We start from the raw sequence: 23193 nt of genomic DNA, 5'->3' as shown, positions 1-23193 counted from the left end.
CATAAAAGATGACCAAAATAACTCTTGAACGTCCGGCTGGGTGCGAAAAATCCATTCCTAAAAGGAGAACCCCAAACAGAAATACCGCTCGCATGTAAAAACCACTTGCAAACTACACAAACCAAAAACCCTCCTCCCTACATTTTAGCAAACTTTGGCTTAAATTTGATTCATATTTTGGCAAAATTGTCTTCGATGAGCTATCATGGATAGACATTTTTGTAGTAGTGTCAGTCGTAGTTCGATTAATAAGGGTCTTCCATCAAAATACACTCAAAGTATTTTTATGTTATCTTATGTATTTGATATGTATCTTATGGGGCCGGAACATTCCTTGGCTACAAACATCTCTCTCGAGTGGATTCCATGGTAAACGTGATTGAAGAAAAAGAAACGGTTGAAGCGGTGAAAACTTGAACCGATAGCATCACCGGTCGGCCACCTCTCTCGTTTCTAAAACTATTTTGTCGGGTTGCCGAATCAGGTGTATTAATGGGGTGAATTGATTGCTTAAGTGCTCAAATCTTGAGTCGTAAATGCCTACATATGATAGTTGTTGTCGGATGCGTAAAAGATGATCAAGATAACTTAATAATTGCTTGATCGTTTAAATGCTTGAATCTTGAATCGTAAATGACTAAATATTTTTTTGTCGGATGTGTAACAGATGAGCAAGATAACTCATGAACGTCCAGCTGAGTGCGACGGAAAATCCATTCTCAAAAGGGGACCCCAAATAGAAACACAGTGAGCATAGACAGCCATTACGAAGTCACCGTCCTTTTCACCCGTATAAAATCCACTTGCAGACCACACAAACCGAAAACCCTTGCCCCTCCTTTTTTTAGCAAAATTTGGCTTAAATGTGATTCATATTTTGGCAAAATCATCTTTGATGGCTTTTTCTGTATAAAAACCACTTGCAAACCACACAAACCGGAAACCCTTGCCCCTCCTTCTTTAGCAAACTTTAGCTTAAATGTGATTCATATTTTGGCAAAATCGTCTTTCATGGTTTATCATGTATAAAAACCACTTGCAAACCACACGCAAACCACACAAACCGGAAACGCTTGCCCCTCCTTCTTTAGCAAACTTTGGCTTAAATGTGATTCATATTTTGGCAAAATCATCTTTGATGGTTTATCGTGTATAAAAACCACTTGCAAACCACACAAACTGGAAACCCTTGCCCCTCCTTTTTTTTAGCAAACTTTGGCTTAAATGTGATTCATATTTTGGCAAAAAAACGTCTTTGATGGTTTATCCTGGATAGATATTTTTGTAGCAGTGCTAGCCGAAGTAGGAATAATAAGGGCCTTCCACCAAAATAATTGTTTGTGTTTCTTCTATTATATTCAATTCCTGATGTGGAAATTGTTAGCCTCCTAACCTAACGTCCACTCCATGTATTTTATAGTGGCCTATGTATTCATTCCGTATTTAAGGTGGCCACGTCATTCCTTGGCTGCAACACATCTATCTCGCGTGGCTTCCACGGTAAATGTGACGGAAGAAAAAAAACGATGGTTGAAGTGATGTAAAACTGAACCGGTAGCCTCACCGGTCCGGTTTTTGAAACTATTTTGTGTGATTGCTGAAACGGAGGTATTAATAGGATGGCTTGATTGTTTAAGTGCATAAATCTTAGTCGTAAATGCCTGGATATTATATTTTTTGTCGGATGCGTAACAGATGATCAAGATAACTCAATAGAATTGCTTGATCGTTTAAATGCTCAAATCTTGAGTCGTAAATGCTTAAATATTATATCTGTTGTCGGATGCGTAACAGATGAGCAAGATAACTCGTGAACATCCAGCTGGGTGCGGCGGAAAATCCATTTTCAAAAGGGGGCCCCAAACAGAAACACGGTGAGCATAGATAGCCATTACAGTGTCACCGTTCTTTTTACCTGTATAAAAACCACTTGCAAACCACACAAACCGAAAACCCCTGCCCCTCCATTTTTAGCACACTTTGGCTTAAATCTACCCTCTGCACCCTCCTTCCTCCCTGCCACCCCAAACAACCGTGTCTTTCTACCTCCTCCGTCCTTCCCTGGCGCCGCCTATGGACGCGGCATCACTGGAGGAGGAGAAGATGGCGGCGGCGGCGGCAGCAGCAGACAATCTTGATGAGGAGGCGGAGCAGGGGGGAGAGGGGGAGGAGGAAGCCATGCCGGTGGTGCTGAAGAAGGGGCCTTGGACGGCGGCCGAAGACGCCCTGCTGGTGAACCACGTGCGGCAGCACGGCGAGGGCAACTGGAACGCCGTGCAGCGCATCACCGGTCTCCTGCGCTGCGGCAAGAGCTGCCGCCTGCGCTGGACCAACCACCTCCGCCCCAACCTCAAGAAGGGCGCCTTCTCGCCGGACGAGGAGCTCCTCATCGCGCAGCTCCACGCCCAGCTCGGCAACAAGTGGGCCCGCATGGCCACCCATGTAAGCACCGGCATTCTCCATCCCACTCCTTTCAGTCTCCATTAATGGCAGATTTCTCGAATTTGGCTCTTGATGATGCTTGTGCTCGTACGTCCACAGCTGCCGGGGAGGACGGACAACGAGATCAAGAACTACTGGAACACGAGGGCCAAGCGGAGGCAGCGCGCCGGTCTGCCCATGTACCCGCCGGAGGTGCAGTTCCAGCTCGCGATCACCAAGCGCTGCCGGTACGACGACTTCACGCCCCCGCAGCAATCAGCGGGCGGCAATGTCCTGGACGCCACCGATGCAAGGTACACCAGCGCCCGCCCTCCGCCGCTCGACCTCGCCGGGCAGCTCGCTATGGCCAACCGGCCGGTGCAGTTCCTCGCCCAGACGCCCTTCTCCGCGCCGTCTTCCCCGTGGGTGAAGCCGTCGTTCGCACGCAACGCGCGCTACTTCCAGTTTCCGCATTCTTCGCCCGTGTCTCCGACGACGCCGGTGCACCCGGTCACGCCGGAGCTGTCGTTGGGCCACGGCCAGCACGGCGGGGAGCGGAGCCGGTTCACCCCTCTCTCGCCGTCCCCGGGGGCCAAGGCGGAGCTCCCTTCAGGCCAACTGCTCCCGGCGTCGCCAGCCGCAGCCACGCCCACCAGCGGCGAAGATCAGCAGAACCTCGAGGCGATGCTGCAGGAGCTGCATGATGCCATCAAGATCGAGCCGCCGAAGCACGTGAGCGACCACGCCGAGCAGGACGGCGGCAGTGGTGAGTGGTGCTGTCGCGCGTGAAGCATTTCTCACATTTTTTCCATTCCTCGGATGCATCCCAACTTTTTTATTTTGTTGCTTTGTTGGAGAAGAGAACAAAAAACATGGTCATGATTATGATGTGAAGCATAGATTAGCAGACGAAAACCCTTTTGTTCGGGCTTCCAAAATCTCTATTTGTTTATCTAAAAAATATGTATATTTGTTTTCTTGTCAAATTCCACCTACTTCTTGAAAAGCAAAGCAAAACTTGCTAGACTATTCTAGAACTTCACAGTTTACTTCCTTTTCTCGGGAAAAATATACACTAAATCTACGACACTTATTTTAAAACGAAGGGGATAGTATATGGTAAGGTAAACAAAGCATTTTCACCTTATGCAATCATGTGTGTTAGGAGTTGGGCAAAATTTGAAATTGCCTTTTTTTTGTTTTGATTGATAGTTTTAAGGTTAGTACACAAGTGCAGGCTGCAGGTACCACTTTTGATGGTACATAGGATATCTTTAGTTAGTCCTTGCAAGACAGTGACTACTTTTAATCTTTGTTATGTTTGCTTTATATATTTTGCCAAGTAGAGTACTTTATATTACCTTTATTTCCCTTTTCCCTTTTTTCCTTCTCCAAATATACTGCTTTACTACATACCTAATCCAATCCGATGCACATTCATGCTCCGGTTTTGCTGTTTTATCATTGCTCGTTAGCTCCCGTAGCAACACGTCATGTTACTCTTTCTGTATTAACTAATTCCGAAATTAACATAACCAATCAATCTAAGTAAACGTGATCATATCTAGCTAGCACTACTTTTAGGAGATTTACTAAGGCTCATGATCTTAATAGCTTTGCTAGTGCAGGACAGAATCAAATCGATACTAATTAATTTGAACACCTCAGCTTCCAACTAACACGTAATATATAATCCATTAGGGAAGAAATGATTACATTGTGTTTTCTTTTTGAGGAAACTGATTACATTGTATTACTTGCTTGATAGATCATGGCTTGTCTTTCTAACTAGTTCAGCGTCGTCCAGGTGGCAACAAACCGGAGGGAGAGCTCAAAGATGATGACATTGGCACGCTGCTGGACATGATTATACCAGCGACCTTCCCGATGACGGAGCCCGCACCACCAGGCGTCGCGCCCGACAACTCTGGCGGCTCGATCTCGCAGAATGGCAGCAACGACCATGACCACCACAACGTCGACCTCAGTGTTGATCATATTCCGATCATCTCATCAGAGCAGGACTGGGTACTCGACGGGGCCTGCCAGTGGAACAACATGTCCGGAATCTGCTGACAAGATCGATCTACCGCACATCTTAATCAGGACTCGATGTGTTTTATGTATGGTGATCTTGACAAGCAAAACCATTATGAGGGGTTTGTTTTGATGCAACCTTTTTGGATGTCTTTATGTACCTTTCTTTCTTTTGATCGAAATGGAGGTTTCAACCATGTGCCTCTTCGGGCGAGACATACAACTTCTTTTTATTAAAGAGTTTTAATAATCACCCCAAAAGTCAAATCCACAAGATGTTTACGTGGGATCATGGACCAAGATGTTCCATGTCATTTGAATTCCTTTCAGTTATGATGTCCTCCATGAGCCGTTCCATGCAATTCAACCAAAATTTTCACAAGGTTCTACAATACTTAGCGGGTTTTTTGTCCCTTAAAGAAAAATATCTAAGACTTTAATTTTTAAACCAAAATTCTGAGTTTTAGTGTCTCTGAGTTATTTTTTTTCTTGAAAAATGTCGTTTTTATTAACTCATAATGTAACATAAAGGAGAAACAAAGCATAATAAGCATACCATAACCCGACTAACACCATATGCACGCACACCCGAAGCTGCAAGTGTCATGTCCCCACTACGAATTGAGACTGGTTCAGTTTAATTAATTGAACGTGCAAGAGCATACATGAAAAGTTAACATCACAAGCATCAAATCTGCAGTTTGAAGAAGAATATGACCTACAGTGTGTGCACATGAGTTAACCGAAACATCGTAGTATCCCATATGGAAAAAGAAAACTTTTCATGGTAGAGATCCAGCTGAAAATGTAGTTAGCATCCATTCAATTCTATACTTTCAGAAAATGGAAGAAGATTGGACAGCCTTTTTTAAGTTAAGAATGCACAATTCCTTGTAATATGTTAAGAATGGACAGTTTGTGCACGCGAGTTAATATGGGTTCGTTAGTTCATCGCAAAGAAGAAGAAAACTGCAGGGTTTGGTGGTCACAAATCCGTCGTGAAATTTCCGCATACCGTGCGGGCGTGCAAGGATGGTGGCTTGCAGCCTCCGGTGTCCTCCCCTGAAGCAATGCGGTGGTGATCGAGAGGAACAAGGAGCAGTTGGAACGCATGAGCGGCCACCTCCATCTCCATGCTAAATACGTGTTGTCCATTCTTTGCTGCTTGCTTCATGCCATAAGTTGCGGCCATCAAGGATGTTCCTCTTGTTGTGACCCCCTTACTCCTCTGTTTTGGTGGATTCTTTACCGGAAGCTTCTAATGTAGGGATGCGTATCATAGAAAATAAGCTAATTATTGGGAAGCGGCCGTTCTAATCCCGATCTCAAGTGAGCTCGGGTGAATAGTAAAATTTGAAAAGTAAATTCAAAAAATTATGATTTTTTTTGTATGAAACATTGTCAAAATGTTTGTTAGCTTGCAAAATTTCACCGCCATATGAGATTCGTGAAAATTGTGGCAAATAAAATAAAGTCGATGCTCCAAAATGTTATTTTCAAACGCATTTTGGAGCATCGTTTTTCTTTTCCACAATTTTCACGAATGTCATTTCATGATGAAAATTTGCAAGCCATGAAAACATTTGTCAATGTTTCACACACACAAAATTCAGAATTTTTTGATTTTTTTACGATTTTACTGTTCATCCGAGCTCATTGTTGCGTTAAGGACCATGCTACTACAAAAACGACCTCCTGAAACATAGGTATACTGTCGGTCTTCTATGACTCTATTTTTGCCGACATATCTATTTTTTGGTAGGCTGTTCATGTTTGTATCTGATTGATGCTCCATTTTAAGTTAATAAAAACGTCATATAAAAAGATACAAAAAGGATCAATGCAGACGGGCACAGACGCGTCAGCTTGCATGCTAATGGTTGTTTCAGTTCAGGGCTGAGAGCGCACCCTAAAAAAATTTAAATGGACGTTAAGTTACGAGGCTAACATTTTTCACATCAGGAGGCGAATACAATAAAAGAAATATAAGTAATCATTTTGATGGGAGACCTCTATTCATCGGACTTTGGTTGACATTCACGAAAGTGTTACTTTAATCTCAAGCACAAATGCACCTGCATAAATATTAGATTCCAAAATAATGGTAAAGAAAACTGAATTTTTTTGTGGATGAACATCGAAAATGCCAAACTCAGACGGAGCTCCGTGGAGGCCTTTATTTGAAAACATCAAAATTCCAAATTTTTAGTTTCAAAAAAATCTGAAAATAAATACACATATACCTAGATACATAATGTTATGTGTGCAAATTTTCAGGTCGAAATACATTAAAATGTGAGCTACATAAAAAAAAATCTGGTGCTTTTTAGCATCTGTACTGTTCATCTTTAAAGTCCATGTTTTTCTTTTTGGGCAGCTTGCAATTTAAGGTATTTCATCCTGAAAGTTTTCACACATATACTTTACATCCTTGCATACATGTGTATTTATTTTCAGAATTTTTTGAAATTAAAATCTATGAATTTTAAATTTTTCAAAATAGAGGGCTCCATGGAGCTCGGTCTCCAAAATGCCCTACTCGATGAACATCAACATGTTTCCCAACATAATGCAAAATTTTGCCATGAAAAGACATCTGTAGAGGCGTGCAAAAATAACAAAATTTGTGCTCTAAAATGCGTCTTTTTGACCCTCGATTTTGTTTTCTTTTTTGTACAGACCTCCATAGATGCCACTTCAAGGTGAAATTTTGCAGGATGTTAGAAAAAAAATCGATGTTCCTAAAAGAGATTTTAAATGTATTTTTACTATGTTTCTGGAATTTACTGTTCATGCGTCTGTATTTGTGCTCGAGATTAGATTATCCATGTTCTGACATTCACTGCTACAAAAAGTGTCTATCCAGGATTAACCTGTCAAACACGATTTTACCAGAATATGCATCACATGAAGTAAAGGTAAATGATAACTAGGGAAGTGAAGGGAAATGATAACTAGGGAACGTTCTCGTTGTGAGGTCCCAGGGAACGCGCCACAACTATTGGATTCAGATCACCCGGATGGCATTTATTTTTTAAAGAATCATTGGCATTTTTTATGCTACATGACAATTTTCAAGTCTGGTCATGGCAAGTCTTACAAAGTTGGCCATGGCCCATGGCAACTTCAGTTCAAATTGCATGGCAATTCGAGCGACCAAGTAAAATAATGTCAAAAATAGTTGATCAAGGCAATTCTTCTGATCATATCCCTAATGCCGCACCCGGATTTCCTACTCTCTTAACACAGAGGGAAATGACATGGCAAAGGCAATTTAATTTTCTTACCGGCAACAATAGATTCAAAAACAACAAAATGACGTTTACTTCCAACCAAGCTCATTATTCGATGAGAAACAGGGGGCAAATCCACAAAAGGACTTCCAGAGACGCTCAAGTAGCTCTCCATGAAGCCATACAAAACTTGGAAGCAATGGATGCTTCACATCCGCAATCATGGAGCGGCCGGGCCGCTAACCAACTCAGTGTATTTTCACCTCCTAGTAGCTACCATACGTCCCCCCTGACTAGCAAAGGGAACAAGCTCCCCAAGCGCCAAAGCGCCGCGCTGTGGCGAATTAGACCTTCAAAAAGAATCTTCCAGTGTGAGGGAGGGTTTTAATCCTCGTATTCCAATTCGTAGTCATCGTCTAGCTCGGAACTATCGACCCCACCCATGATGGACAGGAAGACGAGAACCGAGATGAGTTGGGCCGCAAGGAAGTACTTTGTTCTTCGCCGGAATTTCTTCTCCTCCTCTGTCCGCTCCTTCTTAGCTTTGGGTTTCGGCTTGTAACCTAGAAAAGATCAGGTCCATAAGAACTCGAGACGGTAAATGTTTCAGAAGTGCAGAATGTGGGGGAGATATAGAGGTGCCGAGACACAACAGCAAAAGAATATTGGTTTGGTTGAAATTTTATCTCCATGTCCAAATGTCAGGTGAACTTTGTTAGGCCAAAGTCTCCAAAACAAAATATACCTAAAAGTGTTCATTGTACATGACGTGACACAAATAGCATTTATGCATCATCACTGGTGGAGCTCTCACAGAATGTGAGAGAACTGAGCAATGTATAACGATAAAATTCTCATTTTTAACTCCTATCCTAATCGAGTATACACGCGAGTGCCTGTTAACACTATCTCCTTTGGAATCACTACATGCCAGTGGAAGCTTACCAAATGAAGTACTCTCCCTCTGTAAAGAAATATAAGATCATTTAGATCACTATAATACAGTGATCTGAACAATCTTATATTTCTTTACACAGGGAGTATTTAACTAACAATCACTGTTAACAGAATCTCCGGATGTGAAACTAACAAAAACAAATATATCCATGAACAGAAAAATTACTAGGAGCACATGTTCCCAATATTAAGCGATGAACAAATATGAGAACTACTAGAGCTGTACTTTATGGTCTGAAGTACTATAACAGAGAAATACATTTAACTTACTTTGTCCAGAAGATGCTGTTTTCCTGGGCGTGGATGATGATGGCGGATCAGATGATGCTGATCCTGCTGCTGATGAGTCAACTCCCACCAATTGGACCTTGATATCCTCGGCAAGCTTTACCAAGTTGTCATAGTTCTGCAAATAGCTTCGCAGCATAGATGTAGCCTAAGAAGCAGGACATGCCAGGAAGTTAGTCAAAACACAACTCAAGCCATGGGTTGGGGAATGTGTTTTACAGCTAGAACGTAGTGCAAAGAAAACTATATAGCATACAAAGAACCTTATTATTAACATATAAAGCATTTGATAAGTGCACTCATGCTTCCAAGGTTACGTGCAGATTATTATTGAATATCAATGTGCATTTGTGTTTTAGATTCTGTAACTGAATGTTCATCTATACTTCATTTTGGGTAGAAGCAAAACTGAGCATTCAAGGCTGAGGGCAACTCACAGGTAATGCATTAAGGACAAAAAGAACATGTCCAAGCAAAAGAGCATCAACATCTGTAGGGCTGCAGAAGTCAAAGTATAGAATGGTTAGTGCCCTGCAAATGTTACATCAATAAGCCACAAAGAATCAAAATGCCCAATCGTTTAGTGATCCAGACATCTTTCAACGAGGCACAGGGTTTCAAACCGTATCCAAGTTTCATCTTTGCGTTTACTGTGGTTCTTTCTAAACTACTATTCGAATTAGAATAGCTTTACTACTTCAATGGAATCCATTTTCTTTTTAAAAAGGAAAATTGAAGACTATTTTCCATTCCTATATAACTCTTATGTACCAGAATGAACTTAATACAATGAAATACATTTCATATAAACAAAAACATAAGAAAACAATAGTATACCTATCGTCGAAAAGAAAGGATTGATCTCCTAATTTCGTAGATAAAGCATCATAAGCAGCAGTAGCCTTCCGGTATATCTGTTGAAACCAAGAAATTACAAGTATGGCATAGGTTACTAGCATGCGACCAAAAATAAGGAATGTAAACGTCATGAGGACAGAAGTAGTAACCTCCTCTTCTTTTTCTGCAGCATTAAGCTTTGTTATATCCAGTAGTTGCTTCACCTCTCTAATTTTCTTCCAGTAGAGTACCTTTCCAATAGGCCAGGGGAGATCAGAAAAGTAGATGTCTCGTGCAATGCTCCAATGAGCCCCATCATTTGCCACCCAGAGTTCATATTGCAAAGCATCAGCAAGCCAAGTTGAAATCATGGCCTTTGTGGGTAGTACATCAGAGTAAGAAACGCTTGGGTGCTTTGAGGTCAAGTCAACAATTTTCTCCTCCCTGAGATACTCAATTACACCTCCATTCTCATTGTTGAATGCGACACACTCGCCAAATTCAACATATGGTATGTGATCTGTGGAATAAAGACCAAGGTGTAAGAGCGGCAGAGCAGTATATATGCTTAGCAAACTGTACAAGGAAAACAAGATCTCTAGTCTATATATACTATTATAAAGAGCATAGCGGTATGACATTTGTTCTTTCTTTTGTCTGTATTTATCCCTTTTTGCGATGACGGACCGTGGACCGTGGTAGGTATGTGGTACTCTTCTTCCCCCCTCATTAGCTGTTATACTAGAACTCCCCTGTTTACTGCACCCATACTATATCCTAGCTCTCTCCCTTATCATTCAATCCTTATGTTAACTCTCTTTCAATTCCATCCATCCCCACAGTACGGGAAGGGGAGATTACAGCCTCCCCTCTATCAAGTTGTCTTCCACCTACGTACATCTCGCCTAGTTCCCTTGTGGGTGTGGATCTCATTGACCCCGTCAGCCACGGCATCGGTGCCAATATTGCTGGAAAGGACACAGAAACAAAGGGGGAAGCTCTGAGGCAAGAAAAATGCAGCTAACGATGGCCATCCAATCCTGTATGCTGCTGCTTCGCTTCCAATATGCCATTTTTCAATCACCATCACCGCCACACTGCCACCCACCGACCCACCTGGTCATGGGCGGAGCTACATAAGTTTTTAGGTGTACATATGTACACCCATTATTTTGCCAAAAATGTTGATTATCCATGTATAATATACATGTATGCATCAAATAAACTAAAAACTCTACTAAATTGGTGTTTTTTAGGGAAATATATGTACACCCATTATCTGATGGCTGGCTCCGCCACTGCACCTGGTGCCACGCTTTGTCATCACCTCCAACCTAATTGGTAAGGTAATATGCATACAAAGTTTCTAGCATGTATTCATGAATTAGGGCGAATATGTGTTCCAGATAGATTTATGATGATGCATTTCATCTTATTTTTATCGGTAGAAAATAAATAACATTGCAATTATGAGCCATTAGCATTAATAACCTTAGCTCATCCAAGTACATAACACTTACAGTACCAATGTCAACAATAGCAGGCTCAGAAAATCTTTCAGAGTCAAACCCATCACATATGAACAGAAAGATGCCCCTCCAATGTTGGATTTTGGAAAGATATACATAAAAAACAGTTGCACAGAACACACAACTAGAACATCTAACATTTGGTACAGCTCATAAGTTTCGGCTTGAAGGTACACAAGACTAGAGTCCGAAGTCAGGCTAGGTAGCAAGCAATGAAACTGCAGTGCTTAGCACATTTAGTTATCCGCCAACTACGTTATTGCCTGAGTAAGGTCCTTGGTAGGATCACGGACATACAGTTCATAAGAAACAGACCTATCTATGCAACTATTGCTTGATTTGGTTCAGACTTCTGCTTATTCATTGTGTTTAGAAACCCGCTTGTGCTTACTTTCATGCGTACGGCTTCACACCTGTCTAATCAAACTGGGTAAGTCCTTCAGTGAACACTAAAAGTTGGATCCGGACATAGTACCAGACAACATGCAGGAGGCGAGCAGGCATCCAATGGATCAGCAGCTCGCCTGATCTCTGCACGCCCGAGGACCTACACGGGACGCGTCAGCTCAAGCGCAAAGGGTTCCAAGAACTCATGCGTCGCCAAGCAAATCAACCCTCTCACGCGGCCCAAACACAGAACCTAGCAAAGGCAACAACTCGGACTCAATCCCAAGCGGCGGCACCTAGTTAGGCGGGGGGGGGGGGGGGGGGGGGGGTGGTCGGATCGGAGGGATCTTAGCTCGCACGGCCCGGGAGAGGAGACAGGGGCGGGGACGGAGGCTCACCGGCGTCGGGGAAGCGGGAGTCGACGTGGATGTCGAAGGGGACCTGGGACATGCGGAGGTAGAGGAGGACGGGGAGGCAGGTCGGGCAGGCGGTAGGGAGCCCGAAGCCGGGCTTCCGCGCCACCAGCGTCCTCCGCGCCGCGGCCTCCCACTCCGCCGCCGCCGTCGTCGCCGATGCCATCGCCGGGGGGGAGGGAGGGAGGGTGGGGGAGCTTGCGGAAGGGGTTTGGTTCGGGTTTCGGGGAAACGGCGAGGGGGGTTTGGGGAAACAGGAAAGGAAAAAAAGAGGCTCTATGCGGCGCCTCTCGCTCGTCGTCTCCTGCTGCCGTCTGCCGGCCTGCTCTCTTCTTATTTCGGCCGTTCCGTTAGGTTTGTTTGGGCTCGTGGGCTTAACGAGGCCCAGATGACGTGACCGTGGAGGACTTTCCCGCCGTGTTCTCGAAGAAAAAGATGACGTGACCGAAGGTAAATCCAGTTGAAGTCTGACAGACAGAAACTTTATGGACTTCATATTGGGTTCTTTCCTGGCAGGCAGAAACCCTCGTCAAAAGGTAAATCCTACGACAAAGATACAGTATGAGACCAACCTGTACTATGTATTCCTTGCGTTCCTAAATACAGGTTTTTTTAAAGATTTCACTAATGAATTACATACGAATGTATATAGACATAATTTAAAGTATTATAATTCACTCATTATGCTTCATATGTAGACCCTTAGTGAAATCTCTTAAAATACTTATATTTAGGAACGGAGGGAGTATAATTCAACTTATCCTTTTAACTGAATATTCAACTTTCCTTTTTACATGCGCTCTTCACACCTTTCCTTCGAAACTTCTCAAGAAAGGAAAATTCGCGCTAAAAAACTTCCTTTCGGCTCTTTCGTGAGAAGATTGAGATGTGATTTTTCCACGGGAAGCAGGATCGAGAGAGGTGATTTTTTCATGGGAAGCAGGATTGAGAGAGGTGATTTTGTCGAGAAGAGAAGATTGTCAATCCTACTTCACAAGTCATCTTCTCCTCGCGAGTTCATTTGAAGACAAAGAAGAAAGAAAATAAAAAAAATGAAAAGTCTGATATTTTTGTGTGATGAAATTTGGAAAATGTTTTTAATGCTTGTAAAATTTCATCATGAAATCACATAGGTGAAAATCGTGGCAGAAAAACAAAATCAGCACTTCAAATACTTTCGAGAATAACACTTCTGGAGTGGATATGGAGTATCTGCTCCCGAGCTCAAATGCTCCCTCGTAAACACTAAAATAAGAAAGTTAAAAAATCTGAATTTTTTATGAGAAATGTTTTGTATGCTTGCAAAATTTCACCACCGACTTCCAAAATGTCATTTTGGGCTGAAATTATGCAGGCATACAAAAGATTCGTCTAAGTTTACCATAAAAAACAGAATTTCTTGAATGTTTTACTACTTCTTTGATTGTACTATTCATGAGGGAGCATTTGAGCTCGAGATCAGAATAAGACTTCCGATTTCATAAAGCAAACCTCAAGGAAAGTGTACTCGTGTTTACATGGTCTAGTTCACATTATAGTAGTGCATTGAATGTAGATGATCAAAATTTAAGATTGAACGAGATCTTGATTATCTATATAGTAGTATATAAGAATTTTATATTATTTAAGTGTCACATGAATGGTTCGAGCGCCAACCTGTCACACTGCCATCATCGTTCAAGGCTAGACGTATGGCTTAGCCTTCTTTAGTTTCTTCCCATTCGTCCAAACATTGAAGCCAAGGATGAAGTTAAGAATATCTCAACTTATAAACAAGTGGAAGTATTGTCCACTTTCTTAAAGGTAACATAAGGTAATATTGATATTTCAGTGTTAATCAAACTAATAGATAGGAGCAAATAACCTTTGTTTGACTACGCATAAGTTAACTTCTGATGATTAAACAACAAGTATTGCATGTGTATTTATATTTTAGTTTTCAATGGGGATGGTGTGCATCTTGCGGATGTTCCAATCTCTTTGAGATATTATAGTTCACTTCTGAAGCTAGTGCAAAGATCTTGTATTGTTTTTCTAACAATAACACCAAACCTACGGGTAGGGAGGGCTAAGTATGTAATATTTATTGTAATAACAAAGGCATCTAAATTCAAACTAGGACATGAACCTAGAGGTGGGTGTACACCATAACAGCATGAACATGTTAGCATATGAAGCCATAAAGATATGGTTCATTAGATTTAATATTCATGTTTGATATGTGTAGGCTTGTATCAAAGTCATGTGAGCATGTGGCACAGTAAGATATTGTTATACCATAAATATGAAGATACTCAATCAATCTGACTAGAAGATAAGTAGTCCATGTGCTAAAATTGGAGACAACTACAACTCCACAAGCTGATAAATACATTACCATGAGCTAGTGAAGCACCTTCACATAAAAAACTCTTGATGGATAAATATTGACATACCAAGACTTTTAGATCATGTTCTTCTATTGATGTTGAATGAAGAGGATGATATATATTCAACAAGTGAGGATGATGTGCTATTGAAATGACTTGTGTAGGCTTGAGAGGTATCGGGGATTATTTTACCACAAGTGGGTGTTTCATGCGAGCCAAAAAGCTCTTTCACGAGAGTTGGATGGGAATTCGACGCATTTGCCAACAACCTAAAAACACTCAAGACACAAAATGCTAATAGTATCCATGGCATCCTCCCACGTCTTGAATACCAATGGATGGAGACCCTTTACGTATATGCATGTATTGTCCGGTTAGCAGAGAGTGGATCTGTGTATGGTGCAAGATGAGAGAGTGAATTAGAGAAAAACACACTCTTGGTGGCATTTTTGCACACCTTAATGAGGTCTTTCAATGTCCATCATGAGCTAGTACCATAAGGACGTTACTCAAAATACTCATTCATTCACTTAGCTACCATTGTCGACCTTCGAGGTTCAATAGCAACTTAATCCAAAGTGTCATGATCATCATCATTAACTTCTTCTCTTGCTGGTGCAGGTGCTTCAGAAACATTTTCTTGCGCTGCGCTACTCTCCGGTTCGAGAGGAGGTACAATTACCTCATCAAGTTCTATTTTCCTCCCACTTACTTCTTTCGAGAGAAACTCTTTCCCTAGAAAGGATCCTTTCCTAGCAACAAAGATCTTGCCTTCGGATCTAAGATAGAAGGTGTACCCAATAGTTTCCTTAGGGTATCCTATGAAGACGCATTTTTCAGCTTTGGGTTCGGGCTTCTATGGTTGAAGTTTCTTCACATAAGCATCGCAGCCCCAAACTTTAAGAAATGACAGGTTAGGTTTCTTGCCAAACCATAATTCATACGGTGTCGTCTCAACGGATTTAGACGGTGCCCTATTTAAAGTGAATGCAACAGTTTCCAATGCATATCCCCAAAATGATAGCGGTAAATCAGTAAGAGACATCATAGATCGTACCACATCCAATAGAGTGTGATTACGATGTTCAGACACACAGTTACGCTGCGGTGTGCCAGGCAGCGTGAGTTGTGAAACAATTCCACATTTCCTTAGGTGCGTGCCAAACTCGTGCCTCAAATATTCTCCTCCATGATCAGATCGTAGAAACTTTATTTTCTTATCACATTCATTCTCCACCTCATTCTGAAATTCCTTGAACTTTTCAAAGGTTTCAGACTTACTGCTTCATTAAGTAGACATACCCATATCTACTCAAATCATCAGTGAGGGTGAGAACATAATGATAGCCTCCGCGAGCTTCAACGCTCATTGGACCGCATACATCGGTATGTATTATTTCCAATAAGTTGGTTGCTCGCTCCATTATTCCGGAGAACGGTGTCTTGGTCATCTTGCCCATGAGGCATGGCTCGCATGTGTCAATGATTCAAAATCAAGAGACTCCGAAAGTCCATCGTATGGACTTTCTTCATGCGCTTTACGCCAATATGACCAAGGCGGCAGTGCCGCAAGTACGTGGGACTATCATTATCAACCTTACATATTTTGGTACTCACACTATGAATATGTGTATCATCACGATCGAGATTCATCAGGAATAAACCATTTACCAGCGGGGCATGACCATAAAACATACCACTCATATAAATAGAACAACCATCATTCTCAGATTTAAATGAGTAGTCATCTTGCATCAAGCGAGATCCCGATACAATGTTCATGCTTAAAGCTGGTACTAAATAACAATTATTAAGGTTTATAACTAATCCCGAAGGTAGATGTAGAGGTAGCATGCCGACGGCAATCACATCGACCTTGGAACCATTCCCGACGTGCATCGTCACCTCATCCTTAGCCAGCCTACGCTTGTTCCACAGTTCCTGCTTAGAGTTGCAAATGTGAGCAACAACACCGGTATCAAATACCCAGGAGCTACTACGAGCGCTGGAAAGGTACACATCAATAACAAGTATATCACATATACCTTTGACGTTATCGACCTTCTTGTCCGCTAAGTACTTGGGGCAATTCTGCTTCCAGTGACCGGTTCCCTTGCAGTAGTAGCACTCAGTCTCAGGCTTAGGTCCTTTCTTTGATTTCTTCCCAGCAACTGGCTTTCCGGGCGCGGCAAATGCTTTGCCGTCTTTCTTGAAGCTTTTGTTACCCTTGCCCTTCTTGAAACTGGTGGTCTTATTGACCATCAACACTTGATGCTCTTTCTTGATTTCTACCTCCGCAGATTTTAGCATTGAATACAACTCGGGAATAGTGTTTTCCATCCCTTGCATGTTGTAATTCATCACAAAGCCCTTATAGCTAGGTGGAAGTGACTGGAGGATTCTGTCAATGACCGCATCATCCGGGAGTTCAACTCCCAGCTGAGTCAAGCGGTTGTGCAACCCAGACATTCTGAGCATGTGCTCACTGACATAACCATTCTCCTCCATCTTACAGCTAAAGAACTTGTCGGCGACTTCATATCTCTCGACCCGGGCATGAGCTTGACAAACAAGTTTCAGCTCCTCGAACATCTCATATGCTCTGTGATGCTCAAAACGCCTTTGGATCCCCAGTTCTAAACTGTAAAGCATGTTGCACTGAATCAGAGAGTAGTCATCACTCCGCGACTGCGAGGCGTTCCTAACGTCCTGGTCTGCCGCCGGAACGGGAGGATCACCTAGCGGTGCAGTAAGGACATATGCCTTCTTGGCAGCATTGAGGATGAGCTTTAAGTTATGAGCCCAATCCGCATCGTTGCTCCCATCGTCTTTCAGCTTGGTTTTCTCTAGGAACGCGTTGAAGTTGAATGAGACATTTGCGTTGGCCATTGGATCTACAATATTTGCAAAGACAATTTTAGACTAAGTTCATGATAATTAATTTTATCTAATCAAATTACTAATGAACTCCCACTTAGATCGACATCCCTCTAGTCATCCAAGTGACACATGATCCACGTCGACTAGCCCGTGTCTGATCATCACGTGAGACAGACTAGTCATCAATGGTGAGCATCTCTATGCTGATCGTATCAACCATACGACTCATGTTTGACCTTTTGGTCTCCCGTATTCGAGGCCATGTCTGTACATACTAGGCTCGTCGAGTCAACCTAAGTGTTCTGCGTGTGTAAATTGGCTTACACCCGTTGTATGCGAACATTAGAATCTATCACACTCGATCAAAACGTGGTGCTTCGAAACAACGAACCTTCGCAGCGGTACACACTTAGGGGAATACATATCTCGAAATTTTAATGAGGGGTCATCTTATCTTTGCTACCTTTGTTCTAAGCAATAAGATGCAAAACATGATAAACATCACATGCAATCATATAGTGACATGATATGGCCAATATCATCTTGCTCCTTTGATCACCATCTTCGGGGCACCATGATCATCATCGTCACCGGCATGACACCATGATCTCCATCATCATGATCTCCATCACTGTGTCGTCGCGAAGTCATCTCGCCAACTATTACTTTTACTACTATAGCTAACCGTTAGCGATAAAGTAAAGTAATCAAGATGGTGTTGCATCCCATACAATAAATTAAGACAACTCCTATGGCTCGTGCCGGTTGTCATACTCATCGACATGCAAGTCGTGAATCCTATTACAAGAACATGATCAATCTCATACATCACACATGTAACATCACATCCTTTTGGCCATATCACATCACATAGCATATCCTGCAAAAACAAGTTAGACGTCCTCTAATTGTTGTTGCAAGTTTTACGTGGATGGTTAGGGTTTCTAGCAAGAACTTTTCTTACCTACGTGACAGCCACAACGTTGATATGCCAATGCTATTTACCCTTCATAAGGACCCTCTTCATTGAATCCGATCCGAATAAAGTGCGAGAGACAGACACCCGCTAGCCACCTTATGCAACAAGTTCATGTCGGTCACTGGAACCAGTCTCACGTAAGAGTACGTATAAAGTCGGTCTGGGCCGCTTCATCCCACGATGTTGCCGCATCAAGATAATACTAGTAACGGCAAGCAAATTGACAAATCAGCGCCCACAACTTTTGTGTTCTACTCGTGCATAGAATCTACGCATAGAACCTTGGCTCGGATGCCACTGTTGGGGATCGTAATAATTTCAAAAAAAATCCTACGCCATGCAAGGATATATCTATGGAGAAACCAGCAACGAGTAGAGGAGTAGAGCATCTTCATACCTTTGAAGATATCTGAGCGGGAGCATTGCTAGAATGCGGTTGATGGAGTCGTACTCGCAGCGATTCAGATCGCGGTAGATTCCGATCTATGCACCGAACGATGGTGCATCCGCGTTCAAAACACGTGCAGCCCGCTGACGTCTCCAATGCCTTGATCCAACAAGGAGGAAGGAGAGTTTGAGGGAGAGCTCCGGCAGCACGACGGCGTGGTGACGGTGGATCTGCGTGGTAACTCCGACAGGACTTCGCCAAGCACTAGGGAGGACGAGGAGGAGGAGGAGTATGGCTGCGCCGTGGAGATATCAATTGTGTGTCTCAAAAAGGCCAAAACCCTCCACTATATATAGGAGGAGAGGGAGGAGGTGCCCACCCTTTAGGGTTTCCCACCCTAAAGGGTGTGGCAGCCCTAGGGGCCAAGGAGGGCGGCGGCCAAGGGGTGGAGCGCCCTAGGGTGGGCCTTCGAGGCCCAAAGTGGCCTCCCACGCCTAGGGTTTGCCCCTCTCCACCTTTGTTGCGCCTTGGGCCTCTTGTGGAGGAGCACCATCCCACATATGGGCTGCTTCCCTTCCACTCTTAGCCCATGGAGCACTTTGGGGCTGGTGGCCCTTGCCGGTGGACCCCCGGAACCCTTCTGGTGGTCCCGGTACATTACCGGTGTCGCCCGAAACAATTTCGGTGAACAAATCCTCACTTCCTATATATCAATCATTACCTCCAGACCATTCCAGAACTCCTCATGACATCTGGGATCTCATCCGGGACTCCGAACAACCTTCGGTAACCACGTACACTATTTCCCTATAACCCTAACTTCATCGACCCTTCAGTGTGTAGACCCTACGGGTTCGGGAGACATGCTGACATGACCGAGACACCTCTCCGGTCAATAACCAACAACGGGGTCTGGATATCCATATTGGTTCCCACATGTTCTATGATGATCTCATCGGATGAACCACGATGTCAAGGATTGAATCAATCCCGTATGTAATTCCCTTTGTCTACCGGTATGATTCTTGCCCGAGATTTGATCGTCGGTATCCCATACCTTGTTCAATCTCGTTACCGGCAAGTCTCTTTACTCGTTCCATAACACATCATCATGTGGCTAACTCCTTAGTCACACTGAGCTCAATATGATGATGGATTACCAAGTGGACCCAGAGATATCTCTCCGTCACATGGAGTGACAAGTCCCAGTCTCGATTCATACAACCAAATAGACACTTTCGGAGATACCCGTAGTGCACCTTTATAATCACCCAGTTACGTTGTGACGTTTGATACACCCAAAGCACTCCTGCGGTATCTAGGAGTCGCACGATCTCATGGTCTAAGGAAATGATACTTGACATTAGAGAAGCTTTAGCAGATGAACAACACGGTCTAGTGCTATGCTTAGGATTGGGTCTTGTCCATCACATCATTCCCCAATGATGTGATCCCGTTATCAATGACATCCAATGTCCATGATGAGGAAACCATGATCATATATTGATCAACGAGCTAGCCAACTAGAGGCTCACTAGGGATACATTGTGATCTATATATTCATGCATGTATTACGGTTTCCGGTTAATACAATTATAGCATGAATAATAGATAATTATCATGAACTAGAAATATAATAATAACCAATTTATTATTGCCTCTAGGGCATATTTCCAACATCCCCAACTCCTTCCCTTGGGGCATTGGATGGAGGCCATTCTTCCTAGGGTGCTCGCTCGGTGACCGAATGATGTCCCACAAATGTAGGGGGTCTATCATAGTCCTTTCTATTGGTAAGAGTGTCAAACCAAACGAGGAGTAGAAGGAATTGACAAGCGGCTTTCAGTAAGGTATTCTCTGCAAGCACTGACATTATCGGTAACATATAGTTTTGTGATAAGATAATTTGTAAAGGGTAGCAAGTAACAAATGTAATAGTGGTGCAGCAAAGTGGCCCAATCCTTTTTGTAGCAAAGGACAAGCCTGGACAAACTCTTATATAAAGAAAAGTGCTCCCGAGGACACATGGGAATTTATGTCAAGCTAGTTTTCATCATGCTCATATGATTCGCGTTCGTTACTTTGATGATTTAATATGTGGGTGGACCGGTGCTTGGGTTCTGCCCTTACTTGGACAAACCTCCCACTTATGATTAACCTCTCTCGCAAGCATCCGTGATACGTCTCCATCGTATCTACTTTTCCAAACTCTTTTGCCCTTGTTTTGGACTCTAATTTGCATGATTTGAATGGAACTAACCTGGACTAACGTTGTTTTCAGCAGAATTGCCTTGGTGTTGTTTTTGTGCAGAAATGAAAGTTCTCGGAACGTCCTGAAAATTTACGGAGAATATTTATGGAAAATATGAACAATACCTGCACAAAGATCCACCGGAGGGGATGGGCCACTGGGCCACAAGCCCTCTAGCCGCCACCCCCTGGTGGCGGCTAGCAAGCTTGTGGGGCCCACGTGGCCCTGCCGCCCCCAAACTCAGCTCTATAAAGTCACTTTTGTCCCAGAAAAAATAAAGAGAGAAGATTTCGTCACGTTTGCGACATGGAGGCGCCGCCACATCCTGTTCTTCATCTGGAGGGCAGATCTGGAGTCCGTTTTGGGCTCCGGAGAGGGGAAATCGTCGCCATCGTCATCATCAACCTTCTTCCCTCTCCAATTCCATGAAGCTCTTCATCGTTCGTGAGTAATCTATTCGTAGGCTCGCTGGGCGGTGATGAATAGGATGAGATCTATCATGTAATCGAGTTAGTTTTGACGGGGATTGATCCCTAGTATCCACTATGTTCTGAGATTGATGTTGCTACTACTTTGCCATGCTTAATGCTTGTCACTAGGGCCCGAGTGCCATGATTTCAGATCTGAAATTATTATGTTGTCACCAATATATCTGTGTTATAGATCCGATCTTGCAAGTTGTAGTTACCTACTATGTGTTATGACCCGGCAACCCCGGAGTGACAATAACCGGAACCACTCCCGGTGATGACCATAGTTTGAGGAGTTCATGTGTTCACCAAGTGCTAATGCGTTGGTCCGGTTCTTTATTAAAAGGAGAACCTTAATATCCCGTAGTTTCCTTTTGGACCCCGCTGCCACGGGAGGGATGGACAATAGATGTCATGCAAGTTCTTTTCCCTAAGCACGTATGACGACACACGGAATGCATGCCTACATCACATTGACGAACGGGAGCTAGCCACATATCTCTCCGTGTTATAACTGTTGCATGATGAATATCATCCAAACAAATCACCGACCCATTGCCTACGAGTTTGTCCCACTGCTGTTGTTACTTGTTTTGCTCTCCTGCTGTTACTATTGTTGCTGCTGCTGTTACTTGTTTTGCTCTGCTACTGTTACTATTGTTGTTGCTGCTATTACTTGCTTGCTCTGCTGTTACTTGCTACTGTTGCTACTTTCTACCGCTGTCACTACTGTTGTTCCTTGCCACTACTGCTACCTGCTACAATACTTGTTCGCACGACGTTGTCGGGAAAGAATATTTCCCGTCCACGGGAAACTTCTGGCGCCATTGATACAATCGTTAGGAATAGTCTGCCGTCAACATATTGTTTCTGACACCGTTGTTATCATACTACTTTGATGTTGATACTTTGCTTGCAGATACTAATCTTTCAGGTGTGGTTGAATCTGACACATTTAGTTGCTAATACTTGAGAGTATCCTCTCACTTCCAGTCCGGCGAACCAACAAATTTGGGTTGAATACTCTACCCTCGAAAACTGCCTCGATCCCACGCACTGGTGGGTCATTGCAAGACAATTTCTAATTGTTGAGCAATCGAGAATAGCATTTTTCTAGACATTGCCAATCCGCAACTATGAAAGAAGAATTAAGATAAATCTAACCATAGCATTAAACATATGGATCCAAATCAGCCCCTTAAGAAGCAACGCATCAACTAGGGTTTAAGCTTCTGTCACTCTAGCAACCCATCATCTACTTATTACTTCCCAATGCCTTCCTCTAGGCCCAAATAATGGTTATGTGTCATGTATTCGATGTTCACATGTCACCACTAGAGGAGAGACAACATACATCTTATCAAAATATCGAACGAATACCAAATTCACATGATTAATTAAAACAAGACTTATCCCATGTCCTCAGGATCAAACGTAACTACTCACAAAGCATATTCATGTTCATAATCAGAGGAGTATTAATAATCATTAAGGATCTAAACATATGATCTTCCACCAAATAAACCAACTAGCATCAACTACAAGGAGTAATCAACACTACTAGCAACCCAGAGGTACCAATCTGAGGTTTTGAGACAAAGATCGGTTACAAGAGATGAACTAGGGTTTGGAGAGGAGATGGTGCCAATGAAGATTTTGATGGAGATTGACCCCCTCTCGATGAGAGGACCATTGGTAATGACGCTGGCTTCGATTTCCCCCTTCGGACGGGAAGTTTCCCCGGGGGAATAGCT

At 43.0% G+C, this 23193-nt stretch overlaps 2 protein-coding genes across 2 annotated transcripts; one reads left to right on the top strand and one right to left on the bottom strand.

The window, feature by feature from the left end:
• Positions 1-1936: 1936 nt before the first annotated feature.
• Positions 1937-4760, top strand: LOC123410587 (transcription factor MYB120-like). The gene is made up of 3 exons (XM_045103533.1): positions 1937-2442; positions 2542-3187; positions 4229-4760. Exons 1-3 carry the CDS (start codon positions 2074-2076, stop codon positions 4495-4497), a joined length of 1284 nt encoding a protein of 427 aa, XP_044959468.1. The 5' UTR covers positions 1937-2073; the 3' UTR covers positions 4498-4760.
• A 2998-nt stretch (positions 4761-7758) lies between these two features.
• LOC123410059 (mitochondrial outer membrane import complex protein METAXIN) lies at positions 7759-12333 on the bottom strand. Its single transcript, XM_045102943.1, has 6 exons — positions 12088-12333; positions 9944-10293; positions 9774-9850; positions 9374-9434; positions 8919-9084; positions 7759-8254 (listed from the first exon to the last, which is right to left on the bottom strand). Exons 1-6 carry the CDS (start codon positions 12266-12268, stop codon positions 8076-8078), a joined length of 1014 nt encoding a protein of 337 aa, XP_044958878.1. The 5' UTR covers positions 12269-12333; the 3' UTR covers positions 7759-8075.
• Between the last annotated feature and the right edge of the window lie 10860 nt (positions 12334-23193).

This window comes from Hordeum vulgare, chromosome 7H (assembly GCF_904849725.1).
Source record: "Hordeum vulgare subsp. vulgare chromosome 7H, MorexV3_pseudomolecules_assembly, whole genome shotgun sequence".
NCBI lineage: Eukaryota > Viridiplantae > Streptophyta > Magnoliopsida > Poales > Poaceae > Hordeum > Hordeum vulgare.
Note: the sequence above shows the minus strand (reverse complement) of the source record. Positions and strands in the feature narration are given on the sequence as shown.

Excerpts from the sequence above, each read along its gene's own strand:
- LOC123410059 (XM_045102943.1), bottom strand. The coding sequence starts at position 12,268 with ATGGCATCGGCGACGACGGCGGCGGCGGAGTGGGAGGCCGCGGCGCGG. Across the intron at positions 9,085-9,373 it reads TTGTCCTTAATGCATTACCT|GCTACATCTATGCTGCGAAG; the intron begins GTGAGTTGCCCT and ends CCTGCTTCTTAG. Across the intron at positions 8,255-8,918 it reads AACAGCATCTTCTGGACAAA|GTTACAAGCCGAAACCCAAA; the intron begins GTAAGTTAAATG and ends GATCTTTTCTAG.
- LOC123410587 (XM_045103533.1), top strand. The coding sequence starts at position 2,074 with ATGGACGCGGCATCACTGGAGGAGGAGAAGATGGCGGCGGCGGCGGCA. Across the intron at positions 2,443-2,541 it reads GGGCCCGCATGGCCACCCAT|CTGCCGGGGAGGACGGACAA; the intron begins GTAAGCACCGGC and ends GTACGTCCACAG. Across the intron at positions 3,188-4,228 it reads CGAGCAGGACGGCGGCAGTG|GTGGCAACAAACCGGAGGGA; the intron begins GTGAGTGGTGCT and ends AGCGTCGTCCAG.